Source organism: Haematobia irritans, chromosome 4, assembly GCF_050003625.1.
Source record: "Haematobia irritans isolate KBUSLIRL chromosome 4, ASM5000362v1, whole genome shotgun sequence".
Lineage (NCBI taxonomy): Eukaryota > Metazoa > Arthropoda > Insecta > Diptera > Muscidae > Haematobia > Haematobia irritans.
Window position 1 is genome coordinate 102,589,339 of NC_134400.1, and position 22,031 is coordinate 102,611,369.

General features: G+C 33.2%; 3 protein-coding genes across 3 annotated transcripts in view; 1 reads left to right on the forward strand and 2 right to left on the reverse strand.

The window, feature by feature from the left end:
* The window catches only part of LOC142235690 (cyclic GMP-AMP phosphodiesterase SMPDL3A), a 329,846-nt gene that overhangs the window by 301,228 nt on the left and 6,587 nt on the right, over positions 1-22,031 (forward strand). The gene's annotated exons all lie outside the window — the stretch shown is intronic.
* Positions 8,404-8,954, reverse strand: Ilp3 (Insulin-like peptide 3). The gene is made up of 2 exons (XM_075306112.1): positions 8,732-8,954; positions 8,404-8,672 (listed from the first exon to the last, which is right to left on the reverse strand). Exons 1-2 carry the CDS (start codon positions 8,886-8,888, stop codon positions 8,461-8,463), a joined length of 369 nt encoding a protein of 122 aa, XP_075162227.1. The 5' UTR covers positions 8,889-8,954; the 3' UTR covers positions 8,404-8,460.
* On the reverse strand, positions 13,776-20,875 carry LOC142234332 (insulin-like peptide 3). The gene is made up of 2 exons (XM_075305441.1): positions 20,662-20,875; positions 13,776-14,141 (listed from the first exon to the last, which is right to left on the reverse strand). Exons 1-2 carry the CDS (start codon positions 20,819-20,821, stop codon positions 13,933-13,935), a joined length of 369 nt encoding a protein of 122 aa, XP_075161556.1. The 5' UTR covers positions 20,822-20,875; the 3' UTR covers positions 13,776-13,932.

Below are 22,031 nucleotides of genomic sequence, written 5' to 3' on the forward strand. Positions count from 1 at the left end.
GAAAAAAATTTTAATGAAATTTTCTTTTTGTGGATATATTTTTAAGGCGTCAATTGGTTACTTCCATTATTTTACGTGCAGCATACTCTCTAGGTCTTTCTTTCTAAACACATATATATTTATAGGCTATTTCTAAATTATTATATGTTTGCATCTAAGCATATTATACTTACAAACATTTTATGTCCCAAACATAATATGTTCTAACATATTAACATATATGTCCCAAACATGTTATGCTAGTTTATGAACATTATATGCTTGCGCTTAAAAATATTGTGTTAAAAATTTGAGTTCCAAATATATAATTTTTACACCCAAACATATGAAAAACAATCTTTTTCGTCTTCCTGCAGGAAAATTGAATGCCCTGGTGTACTTTTCAACTGCAGTTCGCGAAATACCATCCTTTCATAGAAGAAAAAATTAACTAAAAGTAAAGAAGAAAATCATTGGCTCCAAATCACGACCACTTTAACCATACAGTAGTTCATTCTTACTATTTTTGGAAATTGTAAGAAAAGTTTATTATTCTTTAGCTCATAATGAACTTATATGCACGAATATTGAACTTTATACCCATGTTTAGTTCATAAAATGTTTGAGACATATGTAAAAAAATTAAGATTTCTTTAAGCTGTGGAAATTTTCGAAACAAAAAATAAAATTTAACTACTAGCAAATATTTTTTTTCCAATAAAAATATGTTAAATTTAGCGTTAGTTTAACTACGTTTTTTTTTTTCTGTGTAGATATTTCAAATAGAAAATCTCTAGAAAAGGTCGGAAAAAAAAACAACAATCGAGAAAAGAGATGAAATAAACTTGGTTTAATTGCATTTATATTTATATACAGTGAGCCAAACATCGCACTAAAATAAATAAAAATCTGATAAAATAATTAAAATTACCCATTAAAAATATGAAAAATAGAGAAAAAACTAATTAAAAAATTTCAAAAAAAAAAATTCCTGTGTAAATAAAATAGAGAACATCTTTGGGAGGACTTTTTTTGGAAGTCCATTTAAAGTTGTACATTTGGAACAAATTCTGCATTTAGAAAAATTTTTGCTGGGAATATATGAACAAGTATATACGGCCGTATGTTCGGCCAGGCCGAAGCTTATGTACCCTCCACCATGAATTGCGTAGAAACTTCTACCAAAGACTGCCATCCACAATCGAATTACTTTGGTTGCGGTAACACTTGCCGATGGCAAGGTATCTTAAAACTTCCTAACACCGTCTTCTGTATTGTAAGTTAGTCCGTACGTGGTATACAATAAACTAAACTAGTATATACGGCCTTAAGTTCGCCCAGGCCGAAGCTTATGTACCCTCCACCATGGATTGCGTAGAAACTTCTTCTAAACACTGCCATCCACAATCGTATTACTAATTTTCACAAAATTTTCTATAGAAATAAAATTTTGACAAAATTTTCTATAGAAATAAAGTTTTGACAATATTTTCTATAGAAATGAAATTTTAACAAAATGTTCTATAGAAATACAATTTTAACAAAATTTTCTATAGAAATAAAGTTTTTATTCGTTTTGTTTGTTATTGTTGGCTTCTCTTCAATCGTTATTGTTGTTTTTTTGATCTCAGCTTAAAGCCATGCATTGACTAAACTACAAGTGTAGCTTAACCAACAGAGGTTCAAGTGTAGTTCACTTTGGGTTGAGTGAGTTACCCGAATTTATTCTGATAATTGGTTGATAGTTTTCCTGCAAGTAGAGGATGCTGATGAGGAATGTGGTAATTCCGAAACAGCTGTACATCCAACCATCTTGCAGTCTATAGGGCTTTGCCCAAATAAATTTGACAAGCATACTTTTCCTCTGTTGGTTAAGCTACACTTGTAGTTTAGTCAATGCATGGCTTTAAGCTGAGATCAAAAGAAATAAAGTTTTGAAAAAATTTTCTATAGAAATGAAATTTTGACAAAATTTTTGTATAAAAATAAAGTTTTGGTAGATTATTTTTGGCTCGAGTGGCAACCATGATTATGAACCGATATGGATCAATTTTTGTGTGATTGGAGATCGGCTATATATAACTATAGACCGATATGGACCAATTTTGGTATGGTTGTTAGCGGCCATATACTAACACCACGTTCCAAATTTGATCGGATCGGATGAATGTTGCTCCTCCAAGAAGCTCCGGAGGTCAAATCTGGAGAATGGTTTATGTGGGGGCTATATATAATTGTGAACAGATGTGGACCAATTTTAGCATGGTTTTTAGAGACCATATACGAACACCATGTACCAAATTTCAGCCGGATCGGTTGAAATTTGCTTCTCTTTGAGGCTCCGCAAGCCAAATCTGGGGATCGGTTTATATTTTTTTTTTTTTATTTATTTTATTTATGCGAATTTCCTATACAACAAGATATAAATCTTATAATTATAGCATAGGAATATATATTGATTAAGTTATATGGTTCAGCAAAATTAGGTATGTAATATGTAAAACTAATACAATTTATATAATCACAAACAAATTAAACGTAACCATGAAATTCTAAGTATTTAAAAAGTAGTTATATATTTTTGTTTTGAATTGATAGGTGTTGCTGATGGTTTGTAGTGTTGATGGTAGGGCATTCCAGAGACGCACAGCGTGAATAAAGAACTGCCACTCTGATGTTAAACTTTGGTGTCGAAAAGGTACCAGCTTCTTCCCTCTGTTTGACCTACAGAAAATCAATCTTTCGTATAGGTAATCTGGTTCATTGTGATGTATAATCTTGTGCAAGCAACACAAGGCTTTACTTTTTAAAAGAGTTTCAAAGGATACACCATATATTTTAGTTTTGAAAGTAGATATGTGATCATATTTCCTCAAGCCATAGACATACCTTGTTATGTTATTAAATAGAAGATTGAGTTTTTGCTTGCTGTTTGCGTCAGTGTTTGAAAAAAGCTCGCATCCATACAGTATGGTAGGCATTATATAAGACTTCACAATCAAGGTTCGAGTTTTTTGTGGTGTATAATATTGTGTATTCCAAAGAACGCGCAGTTTGTTGTAAGCTGATCCAATTATATTTCCAATATGAGTGGACCATGTAAGTGACGAATTGAAACATATACCGAGGTTTTTGGCATTTTCAACAATTTCGATTCTTTCGTTGTTTAGAATTATATCAACATTCAAACTGATTTTCAGTGATTTTTTCTTTATTAAAATGCACTTTGACTTCGATGGATTTAAGCTTAAGCCATTTGCGCATGCCCATTTATGGACTCTTTGCAAATCCAAATTTATGTTTCTAACAGTTTCCTGTAACTTGTTTATATCGCCTGCTAAGTACATTTGAGCATCATCGGCATACAGATGCATTTTGCAAAATTGTAATTGATTTGGCAAATCATTTGCATACAAGGTGAATAGAAGGGGTCCCAGTATGGACCCTTGAGGTACACCCCGAGTAACTAAAAGTGGATCTGATCGGGTATTCATTACAAAAGCTGATTGATATCTGTTGGACAAATAAGATTGGACTAGTTTAATTGCCGATTTCGAGAAGCGAAACATGTACTTAAGTTTTGTTATCAAAATGTCATGATCTACAGTATCGAACGCCTTTGAATGATCTAGTAAAACCAGAATATTAATTTTATTATTTTCAATCTCAGAACGAATATCTTCGCTGACATTTAATAGCGCTGTAGTACAGCTACGTTGAGCTCGAAATCCGGATTGTCCTGATGTCAGTAATTTGTGTTTATTTATAAAAGAACTTATCTGGCGATGCAGTAATTTTTCGAAAACCTTTGATAAGAAAGATAGAATTGCTATAGGTCGTAGTTCTCCATTGGGTTTTGGTATAGGAATTATTTTTGAATGTTTCCAGCTATTGGGGTAACTACTGTTTTTAATGATGCAATTAAAGAAATAAACAATGAAAGGTAATACAACAGGTAAAATAATTTTTAAGAACCTTGGATGCATGTTGTCATACCCAACAGAGTTTGATGTTATCTTGGAACAGGTTGCGAGAAAGTCCAACTCTGTAATTTGGATAAATTCAAGTTTATTAAAAGAATCCATATTCTGGTCATAAAGGAAATTGTAATGGCTTGGGATGGATTGTATCATGGGTATATTGACAAAATTACTGTTAATTTCATTTACATCCACGTTCCCTTGAATTGTGTTTTCTGACCTCCCAATACCAATTTCTCGTATTGTACGCCAAGTTTTTTTTGCACTGACTGCATTGTAGAAACGATTCTGATAATAAGCGGTCTTTGCTTTCTTTATTTCTTCATTCACTTTTTTTCGTTTACTACGAAAATGTTCTTTCATGTCATCCAGTTTAAAACGTTTCCATCGTTGATAAGCAAGATCTCGATCTATAATCAACTGTTTTATACGATCTGAAAACCACGGGCTATTGCAGTTTTTAATAGTTTTGGTTTTTAGCTTCACAGTACTTTCATATAGTTTCTCAATATTATTCTCTAGGAAAAATGCTTGATCATCTACTGAGGCCATAGTATATATATAATCCCATTCAATCTTGAAAATCTCATTCTCCAATTTTTCGTAGTTTATGTTTTTGAAATCCCGATATGTATATTGTGATTTAGGTGAGTTCACTTGAACGTTGTAGGTGATAAAAATCAGGTCGTGTTTCGAAAAACAAGGAGCAGAAAGTTGATCGTATAAAAGAATTTTGGTTTGATCGTTTACAAAGAATAAATCCAGTAACGTGCTTGATGTAGATGTAAAGTGTGTGGGTAACTGATAATTTGTTGGTGAAAGGCCAATAGAGTTCATGTTGTCAACAAGACTCATGTCGTACAGTATATTAGCATTAAAATCACCAACTAATATAATATCGTTATACGAAAGAGCAGCGGATTCCAATTTGTTCATGAAAGTGTCGGTTTTTATCATAGAATTTGGTCTATAAACTGTTCCCATAAATATATTGCATTCTTTTGTGCTGATATCCAAGAAAATGTGTTCAATCTGATCAGTTTCACCAGTGCATGAAATTACTTTTGCGTTAATGCCGTCTTTTACGTAAATTGCTACACCACCTCCGTGTGATTTCCTATCAGCTCTATATAGTTTATATCCTTTTACAGATACAAAAGCATTAGTTATAGAAGTATTAAACCAGGTCTCAGATAAACATATGACATCAACCTGCGAATGTTCAAAGGTCCATCTAAATTCGTCAATTTTGTTCTTTAGACTTTGTGCGTTTATGTGGCAAACATGAAGGCCAACACGTTGTTTTACAAGGACTTTAACCATATCTGCTAATGCGCCTCTGTAAACATTATTGTTATTTAATGACATATTTTAAATAGTTTCTGTTAAATAATAAGCCATCAGCAACACTCAAAAAATTTTTAAATATTGATTTACAATAAGAATGTTCTTCAGAACTATTAGTATTATTGATATGTTTATGAAGTTTGTAGAAATAGTAGTACATAAAAGGTATTGTATAATTATTTATATTGGACATAATGATAACTTCGAATATAAATATGATTTTAGTTTTGTTCTGTTGGATTGCGAAAAAGTTTTGTTAGTTTATCGATAGAATTAAGTTGTATTGGGTCATCGTTCTCTGTGCATTTTACATATACGACACCTCTCATAGTGTATACAGAGTGCAGACGTTTCTCGTTTTTGTATCTTCTCGCTTCTCTAAACACTTTGAAATTATGCTGAGATAATTGTTCATTTATGTAGAATGGATTACCAGAATTAAACCCAAGCATGTTTAAGCGGAGTAAATCTTTAGTTTTGCGGCGGTGTGCAGTAATATTTTTGAGAAAGAAATTTCTTTCATACGGAGTTATACATTTGACAATTATTGTTGGAGCAGTTTCATTATTCTTGGTTTGTATTCTGTAGATCGTTTTAATTTCCGGTGGACGTATTTGTATACAGTTGCAAAGATTTCCAATTAGATCAAATAAGTTTTCATTATCATAGAAAGGTACTCCATTTATTCTAAGATCACACGCCACTAAGGAGTTTTCTTGCTGTAATAACTTATTTTTCAAGTCAATAATTTCAGTTTTTAGTGTATTGACATCACTGACAACTTTCTCTACTTCCTCTACTCTTTTATTCAAAGAGAGAAAATCTGACTTTAACTCTGTCACTTGTTGCAGAATTCTCCTTTCACTATCTCTTATCATTGCAGTTACGTTTTCAAATTGTTTCATTAGTTTCTGTTCCATTAGTTGCAATAATTTTGGTGACGAACCGTAATCAGAGAGTTTGGGAGTATCAAGATGTTTTGTTGTATTTGTGAGACCGGGAATGCGTTTGATTGATGGTGTAGACGGCATGATTATTGAGTTTGATTCCTTCGTCTATTATTTGAAAGTAGAGTTTGTTTTAATTTTGTGTTTAAATACTATTGTTAATGATGTTGAACGATCAACGCTTCATCATAGACACAAACTACCGAAAAATATTTTTCTGGCAACACGATGTGGTAAGATATATATTCGTAAAATAAAGTTTACTTTTAGGATGATTGTGGTAATATTGGTTGTAAAATTTGATGAACAGTTTAACAGTATTGATTATTGACTTAATGTTTAAAAATTGTAGTATATTTTTAGGATGAATATGGTAAATAAGGGTTGCAAAATTCGATAAGCAGATCTAAACGGTTTGAGTACAGGTCGAGCTTTCACTTCTTTGTGTGCGTATTTTGTATAATTTCACTCGTTTCTCAACAGTTATGGCGAGAGTATCTCTCAGTGTTTTCAACTAATTTGTTTTCGTTTCTTTTGTTTTGTTTTCCACATATGTATGCGCAAAATGATTAGGAAAATTTTGATGAAGATATTTTTATATTTTACGTCTTAAATCTTCACATAAAGTTAACACAAAAGTCGGAAACAAAACCGAAATCACAGCTTTTGTTTATAACGACACTTTTTTAAACTTAAGATTGTGTTATTCACTGGGAAAAAGCTTTTTAATAAGAGCTTTAACAAAACACGTCCGTTCTCAACCACGATTAATTTCTAAACAATTATATATATGGGGGCTATATATAATTATGGACCGATGTGGACCAATTTTGTCATGGTTATTAGAGACCATATACTTACACAACGTACCAAACTTCAACCGGATCGGATGAATCTTGTTCCTCCAAGAGGCTCCGCAAGCCAAATCTGGGGGTCTGTTTATATGGGGGCTATACGTAAAAGTGGTCCGATTTGACCCATTTGCAATACCATCTGACCTACATCAATTACAACTACTTGTGCCAAGTTTCTAGTCGATAGCTTGTTTCGTTCGGAAGTTAGCGTGGTTTCAACAGACGGACGGACCTGCTTAGATCGACTCAGCATTTCACCACGACCCAGACTATATATACTTTATGGGGTCTTAGAGCAATATTTCGATGTGTTACAAACGGAATGACAAAGTTAATATACCCCTCATCCTATGGTGGAGGGTATAAAAAGTGTTAAACTACTATTAGTTTCTTTATAATAAATTAATTGTCTGATTTTCTGTTGATTTTTAAAATAAAACATTACTTGAATTTCAGACTATTAATATATAGTACGGGGGACTTTAGCCCTCACCCCAAGGAATACTCTCAAACTACGCTTTTGAAGAAAGGATTAGTTCTTTCCTTTGTTTGGTTTCTTGAAATATTGTGTTTTTCATCGGTTTGTGTGTGGCCAGCAATGTGGTCCACTAGGCCACACAAACCAGCGTTGGCTTAGAAACTATATGGTGCGCGGTTCGATTCTCCGTCTGGGCGAAAGATAAAATTTGAGAAGTGTATAAAATCGAATAATTTCTTCAACATTGATGTATTACAGAAACAAGGGGTTTAAGGAGAATTGAGAAAGATATTAGAAAAGATGCAACTAGCCAGAAATTTAAAAGCATTGTTTGTTTGAGTTAGTCTTTATCACATACTGTAAAGGAGACAACGTTTGTCGCAAAAAGTCAATACTTTTCGATACTACTAAATCACAAGCAATGCATACTGTCAATCAGTTATATTTATAGACTACATATTTGGGCACACACAAGCCGATTTAAAGAAACTTTAGAAACAAACTTCTAGCTTTGATTTACAAAATTTCTATTGAATGGAAGTATAAGTTTCCGATGAACTATTGGAGAAAGTCCGACTAACCAGAGTTGCCGATTCTTGATTAAATCCATTGTTGAAATGCTTTTGTTTTTGTAAACATAAAAACATCTCCCTTACACCTAAACATTTAGTTTGATTTTAGGCCAACACGCGAATATGACTTAATGGTAGCAGATTTGTCACGCCTTAGAGTCATTGAAGTTTTATTTAAATGTCCACTGGCGTTTTTACGAAGTCTATATCTAAATCTCTCTTATTTCGATTAAAAGTCGTTGGTACTAGGGCTTCACATGTTTTATTTTTTTATTTTCTTAATCAAATACATTAACATAATGGTTAAAGGCAATATCCTACTAACTCATCCATGGTACATTCTTTACGGCAGCATTCATCATACACTCCAGTAAAATGACGTTGTCTCCTGGTTTTGGCCAAAGTATCAAAATGTTCGCTATAGAGCATATCTCTTAATAAGGAATCGGGCATAGGTGGCTCGTTATCATCGATTTCATTGAACATGTTAAACAAATCAGAGCTGCGAGGTGCCACTAAAAGATTTGAAAATTTTAGTAAAAAAAAAAACACAACAAATATTTATACCACTTACAGGCTTTAATGTTGGATTTTTTACTAATAATCTTTCCGTTGAAGCCATTAACACAAACTGCTTCGAGTACTTGTACTAGCGAAGGTCCACAGAGACGCGAAGCTGAGTTGACCTCACAGAGGAAACCAACGATGAACAAACAAATGATGAGTTTCATTTTAATTTAATAATATGGATATATTCTTTCTCCAGAGCAAGTTTTATTTTCGACTATTTAGGATTGAGGACCTTTTACTAACTGCCTTATGCGATATAAAACGGCTTCATATATATAGTGAATCCAAGATGTATTGCCTATCAACGGCATAAAGCGGCATATATGCTTGTGTACTCATCCAAAGAAATCCAAAACCTTGAAAGGCGCCTGTGGTGGGAGTCATTATGGAAATTTCATCAGCGTCTTACTGTGGTCCTATACGAGTATGTCGTGACAGTTTTCGTTTCTCCTCACTGTTGATAGTCCCGCAGTTGACACGCAATGACGCCTTAGTCGATGGTGGTGCAAGAAACTAATCTTCTCGAGGAATGTCAACACGTATTAGGTCGAATGCTTAATATGTCAGCATATTTAAAATGTAAATTATGTTTTACTTTTTTTCCATACACGCACTTACCAACTTACTTACGGAGATGATAGGATTGTGACATATTTTTCCTGAAATTTTCAAGAAACTAGAAATAAATTAAAATATTCTGTTGTGTATGACATGCATTTTTGTTTTGTTTTAATTAATTATGAAGCCAACTGTGAAATATGTGAGCGTTGAAGTACAACGATGTGTTATCAAGGACAATGTAAATCGAAAGTTGAAAATCGAAAGGTCTTGAATATACCAACGGAGAGAGTTAGCATCAGGTAATACAGATCTAAAAATTAAGTCTACTCTAAAGTTAAACTTTATTTATTTAGTATTTATCGAATAAAAAACCTGAGTACCTGACACAAAGTGTAACAATTCCTAGTGCTTATAGTTTTTGTGTTAACTTATTTTTATACCATCCATAGGATGGGGTGTGTAATATGTACTTTCTTTTGTAACGCATCGAAATGTCAGTTTCAGGGTACAGAAAGTAAATATATTTCTGGTCGTAGTGAAATTCTGAGTCGATCTAGCGATGTCCGTCCGTCTTTTGAATTCACGCTACTTCCGATCGAAACATTAGACTTGGCATACATGTTTGTTATTGATATATAACATTTCCATTTCAATTGAAATCTTTTTCAAATCAAATTAATTCTTTTTGAAATGAAACCGCTTTCAAATCAAATAAAGTTTTTGTAATTTTATAATAATAATTTTAATAATAATTTTAAATTCATTCATTAGAAAGAATTCGTTTGATTTGAAAAAAAAAAAAACGTTTCATTGGACGAAATAATGTTCGTAGACTGAAAAAACAGTGAACCCACCAGGAAAGAAAATTTTAGTTAATTTTAGAAAACATAGATTAATTTTATAAAATTTTAACTAAACTGTATTAGAAACGCAGATGTCACGCCGTTTTCATAAAAATAAGTAAATAATTTTCGACTTCAATTTCGAATTCAAGAAAATGTATTCGGCATAATTCAGTTTTTTTACTGGTTAAAGAAAATTTCCAAGTTTGAAGGTAACAAGTATATACAGCAGTAAGTTCGACCGGGCCGAATCTTAAATACCCACCACCATGAACCAAATATTAGGGTTTCCTTTGAAATTTCAGGAGGGCTTGAGGACACTTCCCGAAGATAAATTTAAAGATTTCACCTATGAGGACTATATCAGATTCTGGATTTATAAGAACCATTTTTGTTTGGGTTTTAGAGGAATCATTAACATCTCTTGTAAGTGTGCAAGAAAATTATAAAATAACGCCTTGATTTGAAATGTTAAATCTGTAGATTTTCACCCGAGAAGTAAAATCTGGAAATTTTACATTGAGTTTCAAGCAATTTTCATGATCAGTGCGCCTATATGGAGGCATTAACAAATGGACCGATAAAAACTTAATCCGATACACGTTTTTGTGAGCCTAAAATAGCAGAATATTTACAATTTCAGGAAAATCGGATAAAAACTACGGTTTATAGAAACCCAAGGAGTTAAATCGGTAGATCGTTCTTATGGGGGCTATACTAAAATATGGACCGATACTCACCGTTTTCGGCACACCTCTTTATGGCCCGAAAATACCTCTTGATTTCCAATTTCAGGCAAATTGGATAAAAACTTCGGATTCTAGAAGCCCAAGAAGTAAAATCGGGATATCGGTCTATATGGGGGCTATACCAAAACATGTACCGATACCCACCATTTGTGGCACACCTCTTTATGGTCCTAAAATACCCATAAATTTCGAATTTCAGGCAAATTGTATATAAACTACGGATTCTATAAACCCAAGATGTAAAATCGGGAGATCGGTCTATATGGGGGCTATACCAAAACATGGAACGATACGGAGCACTTTTGGCACATCTCTTTACGGTTCTAAAGTACCTCTAGATTTCCAATTTCAGGTAAATTGAATAAAAACTGCGGTTTCTATAAACCCAAGAAGTAAAATCGGGAGATCGGTCTATATGGGGGCTATACCAAAACATGGATCGATACTCACCATTATTGGCACACCTCTTTATGGTCATAAAATACCTCTAGATTTCAAATTTCAGGCAACTTGGATAAAAACTACGATTTCTATAAGCCCAATACCCCAAATCGGGAGGTCGGTTTATATGGGGACTATATCAAAACCTGGACCGATATAGCCCATCTTCGAACTTGACCTGCCTGCAGACAAAAGACGAGTTTGTGCAAATTTTCAGCACGATTGCTTCATTATTGAAGACTGTAGCGTGATTACAACAGACAGACAGACAGCCAGACAGACAGACGGACATCGTTATATCGTCTTAGAATTTCCCCCTGATCAAGAATATATATACTTTATATAGTCGGAAATCGATATTTCCATGTGTTACAAACGGAATGACAAACTTATTATACCCCCGTCACCATTCTATGGTGGTGGGTATAAAAATTGGAGTTGAAAATTGCAACTCCAATTTTTTTTTTTTTTTTTTTTTTTTTTTTTTTTTTTTTTTTTTTTTTTTGAGTCTAATATGATTTTTTAAGCCTTGGTTTATATGCAAAGGGTGATTTGTAGGCGGTTATCTTTTTAGCAACACGGATTTAAACAGCTAACGAAAATATAGCCATTTGATTTCAAAAATAATTGATTTGTTGAATTAATTAAAATTTTAATTGAAATATTTTTGAAATACAATTAAAATTTTAATTGGAAATTTTTCTGTTCAGTCTTCGATGGTTTTCATTCATAAAGTGAAAAGTTAAATAGTGTTTTCTTCGTGGGTTCGATTCCTGCTACGACCGAACACCAAAAAGTTTTTCAGCGGTGGATTATCCCACCTCAGTAATGCTGGTGACATTTCTGAGGGTTACAAAGCTTCTCTAAGTGGTTTCACTGCAATGTGTAACGCCGTTCGGACTCGGCTATAAAAAGGAGGTCCCTTGTCATTGAGCTTAACATGGAATCGGGCAGCACTCAGTGATAAGAGAGAAGTTCACCACTGTGGTATCACAATGGACTGAATAGTCTAAGTGAGCCTGATACATCGGGCTGCCACATAACCTAACCTAACCTAACCTAAATAGTGTTTTCTTACAAACTCTTACACTGGGGATTTAAATTTTGTGATTATTTCTAAAACTTCCTTGCTGTCGTTTGCCTATTCCAGCCTTGTGTGGGTCTATTGGTTTTCTTCCATAAAGTGAAAAGTTAAATAGTGTTTTCTTACAAACTCTACATATCACACTGGGGATTTCTACTTTGTGATTATTTCTAAAACTTCCTTGCTGTCGTTTGGATCCATCTTATGAAGAGAGTGCAAAAACGATTTATCTTCGGAAGGGAAATCGATTTTTAAATGTCGAAGAAAAGTTTTTCATTTCAAATGAAGTGCATTTGTGAGAACAGTAATCAGCCAAAATATGTTGAATCTGAGCAAGCGATATTCCACAATCTACAACGAGCTGCAGGGTTAATCGAGGTCAAATACATCCATCTTTTCTAAATTAGCAAGTCCACTGAAGTTTCTGCGATGGCTAGCGGGAAATTTTGGAAACCCTGAATGCAATGAAAGGTTTAGTCTTCATGACAGTTCTCGATTGACTCCTTCGTTGAATGAGTGAGTTAGGATAGAGGCCCATGTTTAGTAAAATTGTATTCCTTGTATCTAGATAACACTCCGATTTGAATTAAGTGACGACCGCAAGAACTGTACCAAAAGACACAGTAATATTTCTTCTGTCTGAAAGGTAAAGTTGCTAAATTGGTATAAAATAAGATAAAAGATAGAATTTCTCATGAGAATCTTCATTTCACCTTGAATAATTAAGCAAGTATTACACAAAACAATATGAACAAAACTTAAGAAAATTATTATTAAATAGTCTTACAATATTAATAATAATTAAAATAAAGACAATTATTTCTATTTAAAGTAGATCTATTTGTTTAAATTCATAAATGGAATGAACTTAATTTAAAATTAACTAATAGTTTTTAAATGATACTAAATAAGATCGATACTAATAAAGACGATACTTACTAACTTAAGCTGAGTAGTAATAAAGTAAGAAATAATCAAAACAAATTTATTTAAACTTATTTTAGTTGTGCTGCGTGTTAAATGTAGTGAATTAAATAAAATTAACTTCTATATTAATAACAAAAAATTAAAATAAATGTAAACAATAATATAATTATCTCTTTTAAGTACACGAAGAGAAGGAATATAATCACCCCCAATCATGTTTCAAGGGCACACTGTTATTTTTAGGCGGAGCATGTTTGTCCAAAAAATGTTGTTTTCTCGCCAAAAATATACATTGTTGCCAAAATCAGATATATAATTTCTGAGCAAATAAAATTGTTGGACAAACTAAATGTTCCCCTTCCATAAATAGAATTTTGCTCTTGAAACATGTTTGAAGTGATCATATTCCTTCTCTGGGTGATATACATATATAAAGTCACACTGTTTAGAACTGGATAATATATTTTATTGGGCTCATGTTTGCATACATTATAATACATATTTGATAAAAATATTTATACATAATAATATTAATTTCTCTATCTTGGCCTAATTCGTGTGGAATATTATCACAAATTATTTATATATGCATAGATATATATTAAAGGCAATATCCCTTCATTTCATCATATGAACAAGGTTTGCGACAACATTCATCATAGACTCCTGTGAAATGTCGTAGGCGCCGTGTTTTGGCCACTGTGTTGGCATGGCCACCGAATAATAAATCGTTTAGTAGAGAGTCGGATGTAAACGGTGTCTCATCATCGATTTCGTTAAATTTATTTTGATCGAGGGTATCACCCATAGCTGCAAAATAATTAGAACAAAAAATTAAGACATAAATTAGATTTAGATTAGAAAAGATTTTATTAGAACGTTAGCAAATAATAAATTTTGGAGAATATTTTTTTTTTTTTTATGCTGCACGACTTCAGATTGATCCGAAATTGTTTGTATTTGAATTATTTATTATATTTATAATTTTATACACCGAAAAAAATCCGCAGCTAAACTAACTCTAAATTGGAACAATCTGGTTGGTTCAACAGAAGAAAATAATCGAGAAGGTTCAGCGGTTAAAACTAGAAGTGGCCATATGCAATAGGTACTTTTAGTTAATGTGGTATCACAATAGACTGAATAGTCTAAGTGCACTGGAAAAAGCAGCCCTATTCTAAAAATTTTGTCTTTACTTTAAAAATGTTGGTATTGATTCCGAGCCAAAGAAGCGGAGACACAATTCTCTTTTAAAGTTGGATTTTGTGTACTTGTTTCTTGGAAGCAAATTTAAATTTTTCAAGTTTATTTAGTTTATCGACCTTTTTCCTTAATTATTAGCTTTTGTTTTTTAATGGGCTTTCAAGGTCACTTTAAAATGCGAATAAAGCAAGAATTGAATTATTCCATTATTTCCATCCAACGTTTCGCTGGGATTATTTCCAGCCTCATCAGGGATGATTTATTTATTGGATCTGGCAACAACATATGGAATTACATTAGAGCTTAGCCTATATTCTGTTATTTTCCATAAAAGTTTAACTTACATTAAATTTTCGTCAATTACTTATGCAAAAAAATATATACGTCTATTAATACGACACTATTACAGCACGACATAGAACACATATTTACTAATTGCAAGAATAATTAACTTAATCTAATATCACAGTCAAACTTGTGTTGTTATCACAGATGGTAAATGACAACTAAAATAATACAATGCTGTAGTTGGCTTTAGCATTGTCTTTGTCTTCTTTTCTGTTTATTGCACTTGTTGTTTTTTTGTTGTATTCGTAAGCTCTCTAAAGTATATCTCTTATTCTCTCTTCGCTCTTTGTGCAATATTTTTGCATTTTGCAGATCTGCATTGTGTTTGTTTTTCGCATTTTCAGCTTTTTTTCTTCATATGCTAACAAACCCCTTTAAAAACGAGTTACCGACAACTCTATTTTTCAAATTAAGACTCGACTTCCAGCAGAAATTATACTATGTTTCAACTAAAAATGTCTTTAAAATAAAGTGTTCAAAAATATGTCGTATATTTGAACGATTTTTTGCTTTGTAGTCAAGATGCAAAAAGACAACAAATTTAAATACAATTTCCTTAAATTTAAATGTTTAAGTGAAATCACTTAATTATAAGGACAATACGACTTCATTGAAACGTTTATCGACTTTTGGACAAGGTAAAAACAACTTTATATTAGAGAAATAAGTATTCTATGCTAAGCAAAATTTGCATTCGCATTTTAAAGGCATGAAATCTTTGATCTCACGACAATATTTTCTTCAGTGTGAGCTTGAAACTTAATCGGGCTGTCACTTTAACCTAACCTTTTTACAGCCAATCCCGAAGGACGTATAATCAACCACTCAAAAATATTTGTTGGTCTTAGGTCGAAAATTGGATTGCATCCAATTTTTGCGGTTATGCTCACAACGGTGGCTTCCCATTTTAGTGTTAATCGTTTATTATAAGGGATTCCGAATTACAGTATTCATATAGTTAAGCAATATTTTTTCTAAATTGATTTTTTTTTACATTTGTTTTAATAGGATGAGGGGTATGTTAACTTTTTAATTCCGTAAGTAACATATCGAACAAGTATATACGGCCATAAGTTCGGCCAGGCCGAAGCTTATGTACCCTCCACCATGGATTGCGTAGAAACTTCTTCTAAACACTGCCATCCACAATCGAATTACTTGCGTTGCGGTAACGCTTGCCGATGGCAAGGTATCTTAAACCCTCCTAACACCGTCTTCTAAATTATAAGTAAGTCCATACGTGGTATATATTAAATTAAACAAGTATATACAGCACTAAGTTCGGCCGGGCCGAATCTTAAATACCCACCACCATGAACCAAATATTAGGGTTTCCTTTGAAATTTCAGGAGGGCTTGAAGACTTGAGAACACTTCCCGAAGATAAATTTAAAGATTTCACCTATGAGGACTATATCAGATTCTGGATTTATAAGAACCATTTTTGTTTGAGTTATAGAGGAATCATTAACATCTCTAGTAAGTGTGCAAGAAAATTATAAAATAACGTCTTGATTTGAAATCTTAAATATGTAGAAGTAAAATCTGGAAATTTTTCATTGAATTTCAAGCAATTTTCATGATCAGTGCGCCTTCTAAACCCTCAAGAAATGAAGTCGTTCTATATGGAGGCATTACCAAATGAAGCGATAAAAACTTAATCCGATACACGCTTTTGTGAGCCTAAAATACCAGAATATTTACAATTTCAGGCAAATCAGATAAAAACTACGGTTTCTAGAAACCCAAGGAGTTAAATCGGGAGATCGTTCTTATGGGGGCTATACTAAAATATGGACCGATACTCACCGTTTTCGGCACACCTCTTTATGACCCGAAAATACCTCTAGATTTCCAATTTCAGACAAATAGGATAAAAACTTCGGATTCTAGACGCCCAAGAAGTAATATCGGGAAATCGGTCTATATGGGGGCTATACCCAAATATGGACCGATACTCACCATTTTCGGCACACCTCTTTATGGTCCTAAAATACCTCTAGATTTCCAATTTCAGACAAATTGGATAAAAACTACGGTTTCTATAAGCCCAAGACCCCAAATCGGGAGATCGGTCTATATGGGGGCTATACCAAAATATGGACAGATACTCACAATTTTTGGCACACGTATTTGTGGTCCTACAATACCTCTAGATTTCCGATTTCAGGTACATTGAATAAAAACTGCGGTTTTTATTAGCCCAAGAAGTAAAATCGGGAGATCGGTCTATATGGGGGCTATACCAAAACATGGACCGATACTCACCATTTTTGGCACACCTCTTTATGGTCATAAAAGACCTCTAGATTTCAAATTTCAGGCAAATTGGATAAAAACTACGATTTCTATAAGCCCAAGACCCCAAATCGGGAGGTCGGTTTATATGGGGACTATATCAAAACCTGGACCGATATAGCCCATCTTCGAACTTGACCTGCCTGCAGACAAAAGACGAGTTTGTGCAAAATTTCAGCACGATTGCCTTATTATTGAAGACTGTAGCGTGATTACAACAGACAGACAGACAGACAGACGGACAGACGGACATCGTTATATCGTCTTAGAATTTCTCCCTGATCAAGAATATATATACTTTATATAGTCGGAAATCGATATTTCGATGTGTTACAAACGGAATGACAAACTTATTATACCCCCGTCACCATTCTATGGTGGTGGGTATAAAAAGACCGATTAAATACGTATATAATTCAGTTTGACAAAATTTTGCTATAGAAATAAAATTTTAACAAAATTTTCTATACAAATAAAATTTTGACGAAATTTTCTATAGAAATAAAATTTTGACAAAATTTTCTATAGAAATAAAATTTTGACAAAATTTTCTATAGAAATAAAATTTTGAAAAAAAATTCTATAGAAATAAAGTTTTGACAAAATTTTCTATAAAAATGAAATTTTAACAAAATGTTCTATAATAATAAAATGTTAACAAACTTTTTATAGAAATAAACAAAATTTTCTATAGAAATAAAATTTTCTATAGAAATAAAATTTTGGTAGATTGTTTTTGGCTCGAGTGGCAACGATGATTATATGGACCAATTTTTGTGTGATTGGGGATCGGCTATATATAACTATAGACAGATATGGACCAATTTTGGAATTGTTGTTAGCGGCCATATACTAACACCACGTTCCAAATATGAACCGGATCGGATGAAATTTGCTCCTCCAAGAGTCTCCGGAGGTCAAATCTGGAGAATATTTTATATGGGGGCTATATATATTTATGGACCGATATGGACCAATTCTGGCACGGTTGCTAGAGACCATATACTAACACCATGTTCCAAATTTCAACCGGATAGGATGAAATTTGTTTCTCTTTGAGGCTCCGCAAGTCAAATCTGGGGATCAGTTTATATGGGGGCTATATATAATTATGGACCGATGTGGACCAATTTTTGCATGGTTGTTAGAGACCATATACTAACACCATGTACCGGATCGGATGAAATTTGCTTCTCTTAGAGGCTCCGCAAGTCAAATCTGAGGGTCCGTTTATATGGCGGCTATACGCAAAAGTGGACCGATATGGCCCATTTGCAATACCATCCGACCTACGTCAGTAACAACTACTTGCCCAGCAAAAAGTAGGTAACCACATCTCATTACAATTTACATTACCAGGAGTAAAGCTGTCATTACACATTGCATTACATTGCGGTGAGTTATAATGACTAACTTGTAATGACAATAATAAATACTTCTCGGTAATTTTCGAATTGATATTCTCAAAATGTATTGCATTTGGCTGTTAATGACTTAATAAAATAGAATAAATGATGGTACCATTAAGTAAGTATAATTATTCATATAATTGAGCATTTAAAAAACTCAAAAAGAATATATTATGTAACGGTAATTCTGAAGATTTTTCCGTTAAGGAATATTCTTCACGAATATATCATAATAATTGTGTTTTAAATTAATGACATTACCATACTATGTTTTAAATAAATGCTTTATTATAACTCATTCACATTACACTTTCAAAATCGACTTCACTAGATTTCAACTGTCATTTGCCTTATAAAAGGGATATATAAACCCCACTTTTAGTAGGTTTCGAACATAATGTGAATCTAACTCCCTTAAACGACAACATTTATTTCTATTTTAACTGTGAAATTAATTTGCCTGTAATCTTATTTAGATGATTTGTAACATTTTTGTTTATTTCTACTAGAGGTGTGCACGTGAAACGAAATTGTCGTGACTCACGAAAATTTTCGTGATTCGTGCGTAAGTCGTGAGTCACGCTCATGACAACAGCGTGAGTGTGCGTGAGTGTGCGTGAGAGTGATTAACAAACCAAAATGTCGTGCGTGAGCGTGTGTCACGAAAATAATATATTCGTGAGTGTGCGTGAGTAACGAATTACACTCACGAAAATATTCCTGCTCACCAACATAAAACGCTTAAGAGTTATATTCAATTACAATTTTAGTGACACCTGGGATGTTAAGAGTTTAATAACACTCTCGATTTTAATAATGCTCATGTTTTCAGACACTTCGGTAAGGTAAATTAATCATAAAATTATTCGTGAGTCACGATATTTTTCGTGAGACGATATTTTTTGTGAGTCACGACGTTTTCGTGCGTGAGTACAAATTTTCTTTTCGTGAGTGTGCGTGAGCGTGAGTCCTACCAGAAAATATCGTGCGTGAGTATGATTTTCAGTCGTGAATGTGCGTGAGCGTGAGTAAACTATTACTCACGTGCACACCTCTAATTTCTACAATATTCGTTTCTATTCAAGTAATGTTCATATTAAAGCATTACTCGCCATATTTTGATCCATTGTAATCGGCTAGATAAGTCAATATTTTCGAGATTTTGTTGCCTGAGACAATAAGTGGCTATTTTGCAAACTTTGGTATATCTACGAATAAGTGATTACATATTAGGTGATTATATGCTTTAAAAGCACTAATTATTTCATGGTCAAATGTTTGCCTGAGGAGAAGTACTTGCCTTCTAGGACATGCGTATGTAAATGTAATCCGGAGCGATGCCAATTAATAAGTGGTTATTCATTTTTAAACAGGCTTACCTACAAGATTACCGGGTAATGAGAATTTTTGCTGGGTTGTGTCATATTTCAAGTCGATAGCTTGTTTCGTTCGGAAGTTAGAGTGATTTCAACGGACGGACATGCTTAGATCGACTCAGAATTTTACCACGACCCAGAATATATATACTTTATGGGGTCTTAGAGCAATATTTCGTTGTGTTACAAACGGAATGACAAAGTTAGTATACCCCCCATCCTATGGTGGAGAGTATAAAAACTGTTCCCTAAATTCAGAGTCGAACTGTTGAAAACACGCTAACTTCCGAACGAAAGAAACTATCGATTTAAATCTTGGCACAAGAAGTTGTTATTGCTGCCCGTCGGATGGTATTGCAAATGGGCCATATCGGACCACTTTCGTTATAGTTCCCATATAAATCGAACCACGCTTTTATTTATATCGAAGAACAAAACACAGATATTTCAGTGTGAACAATCGATTCAAACGAATCGAATATTTGGGTTAGACTGCACTGGTTTTTACAATAGAACTAAAAATTTCGATTTATGTGGGAAATGTTTAAAATATGCAACACATTTTTGAAAAATCGAAATCAGCACTAGATGTATCTCTTACAGCACATTTTCGGTTGCATGTGTACTTGTCGTAAGAAACTGGTCTGTTGTAGTATAAATCTGAACATTTCTAAAATTACTTCACATAAGAACTTACCGAGTTTGTTGGTACTCCTTTTGTTTACCAACATTTGGTTGAATCCATTTACACATACTAACTCTAGAACCTGTGTCAAGTGGGGGCCACAAAACCGCGACTCTCCACAATGAATTTCATGTACAACGGCCAAAATAACTAATATAATTAGAACTTTCATTTTCTCCTTTTAAGTTACTTTCGAAAATTATATTTATCCAAGAAATAATAGTATTAGCAGATAAAGCTTGACTGATTTGTAGGAAACAAAATGCCTAATATTTATACTAAATGTGAATAAGTAGGAATCCAACAATATTCTTCCCACGCAACATTTTGTTTCACCGTGATATATGTAAATTCGATTTTGTCACTTATTTCACATCATGTATACCTCCTACACATGGTAAATAAGTACGCAAACTTATAGCCTATTTATCGCCTTTTCAATATGCATACATTGATATGATATGAAATCACTAAATAATCTTACATTTCCCTTGAGCGTTTCAAGATTTGTAGGCATGTTGATATTAAGTTCCAATATTAAAGTCTCCAGAATTTCTAAGATGTCAAGTAATACCATCACCTTTGAAGACATATATTGTTCCAGTGCTACTAGTAATGCCCCAAATTGCGGATATTTGTTCGTGAATGTTGCAGAAATGGGGATTTAGTGGCAAATTTGATCAATTTTGAGATTTTTGTGGCATCTTTCGAAATCGCTGCAGTATAACAAATCAGATTTACAGTATTTTATTTTGGGGACACAAGTGCTAATTTTTAATTTTACTCAGTTTGGCTAAGACATTTTTCTACAATTGTGAAATCATTTCGTGTTCATCATTGATTAGAACAATAAATCCCTTTAATATAGAAATTATGAAGATTTTATTACTTGAGTATTTTCTTCCAAACGAAATTTTAGACAAACAAATATCGTTCCCAACTGCTTTACGCTGTAAGGGAATTTGTTTGGAAGAAAAGTATACATTTTTTTTTTGTGATAAACGCTGATTCTTTACAAGATGTTAAAACAATTTCACAAAGACTAACTTAAAAACAAAAAAATGTATCTTTTCTGGCTAATTGCATCTTCCCTCACATCTTACTTTCTTACTTCCACAAGCTTTTTAAGTTCTTAGCACCTTGTAGAAGAAATTATGTGATTTTATATGTATTTTTTTGATTTTACTTTTCGCCTGGACGGAGAATCGCAGCACTCTGTAGGCCAACACACTATCCAATGGGCTACGTAGCTGTTATTGTTATCAACAGGCGATTATCGCTATGACCATCGCACAAGCGCATACACCCAGCAAAAAATGTGGAAGTTCTTTTAAAGGCACGACTTTAACTTAGAGCAGCTTTTAAACACTCAGAATGTCACT

What these genes read in the sequence shown, in the direction of transcription:
- Ilp3 (XM_075306112.1), bottom strand. Translation starts at nt 8,888, where the DNA reads ATGAAACTCATCATTTGTTTGTTCATCGTTGGTTTCCTCTGTGAGGTC. An exon ending in AAAATCCAACATTAAAGCCT is followed by an intron (nt 8,673 to 8,731) that starts GTAAGTGGTATA and finishes CAAATCTTTTAG; the next exon opens with TGGCACCTCGCAGCTCTGAT.
- LOC142234332 (XM_075305441.1), bottom strand. Translation starts at nt 20,821, where the DNA reads ATGAAAGTTCTAATTATATTAGTTATTTTGGCCGTTGTACATGAAATT. An exon ending in AAGGAGTACCAACAAACTCG is followed by an intron (nt 14,142 to 20,661) that starts GTAAGTTCTTAT and finishes ATTATTTTGCAG; the next exon opens with CTATGGGTGATACCCTCGAT.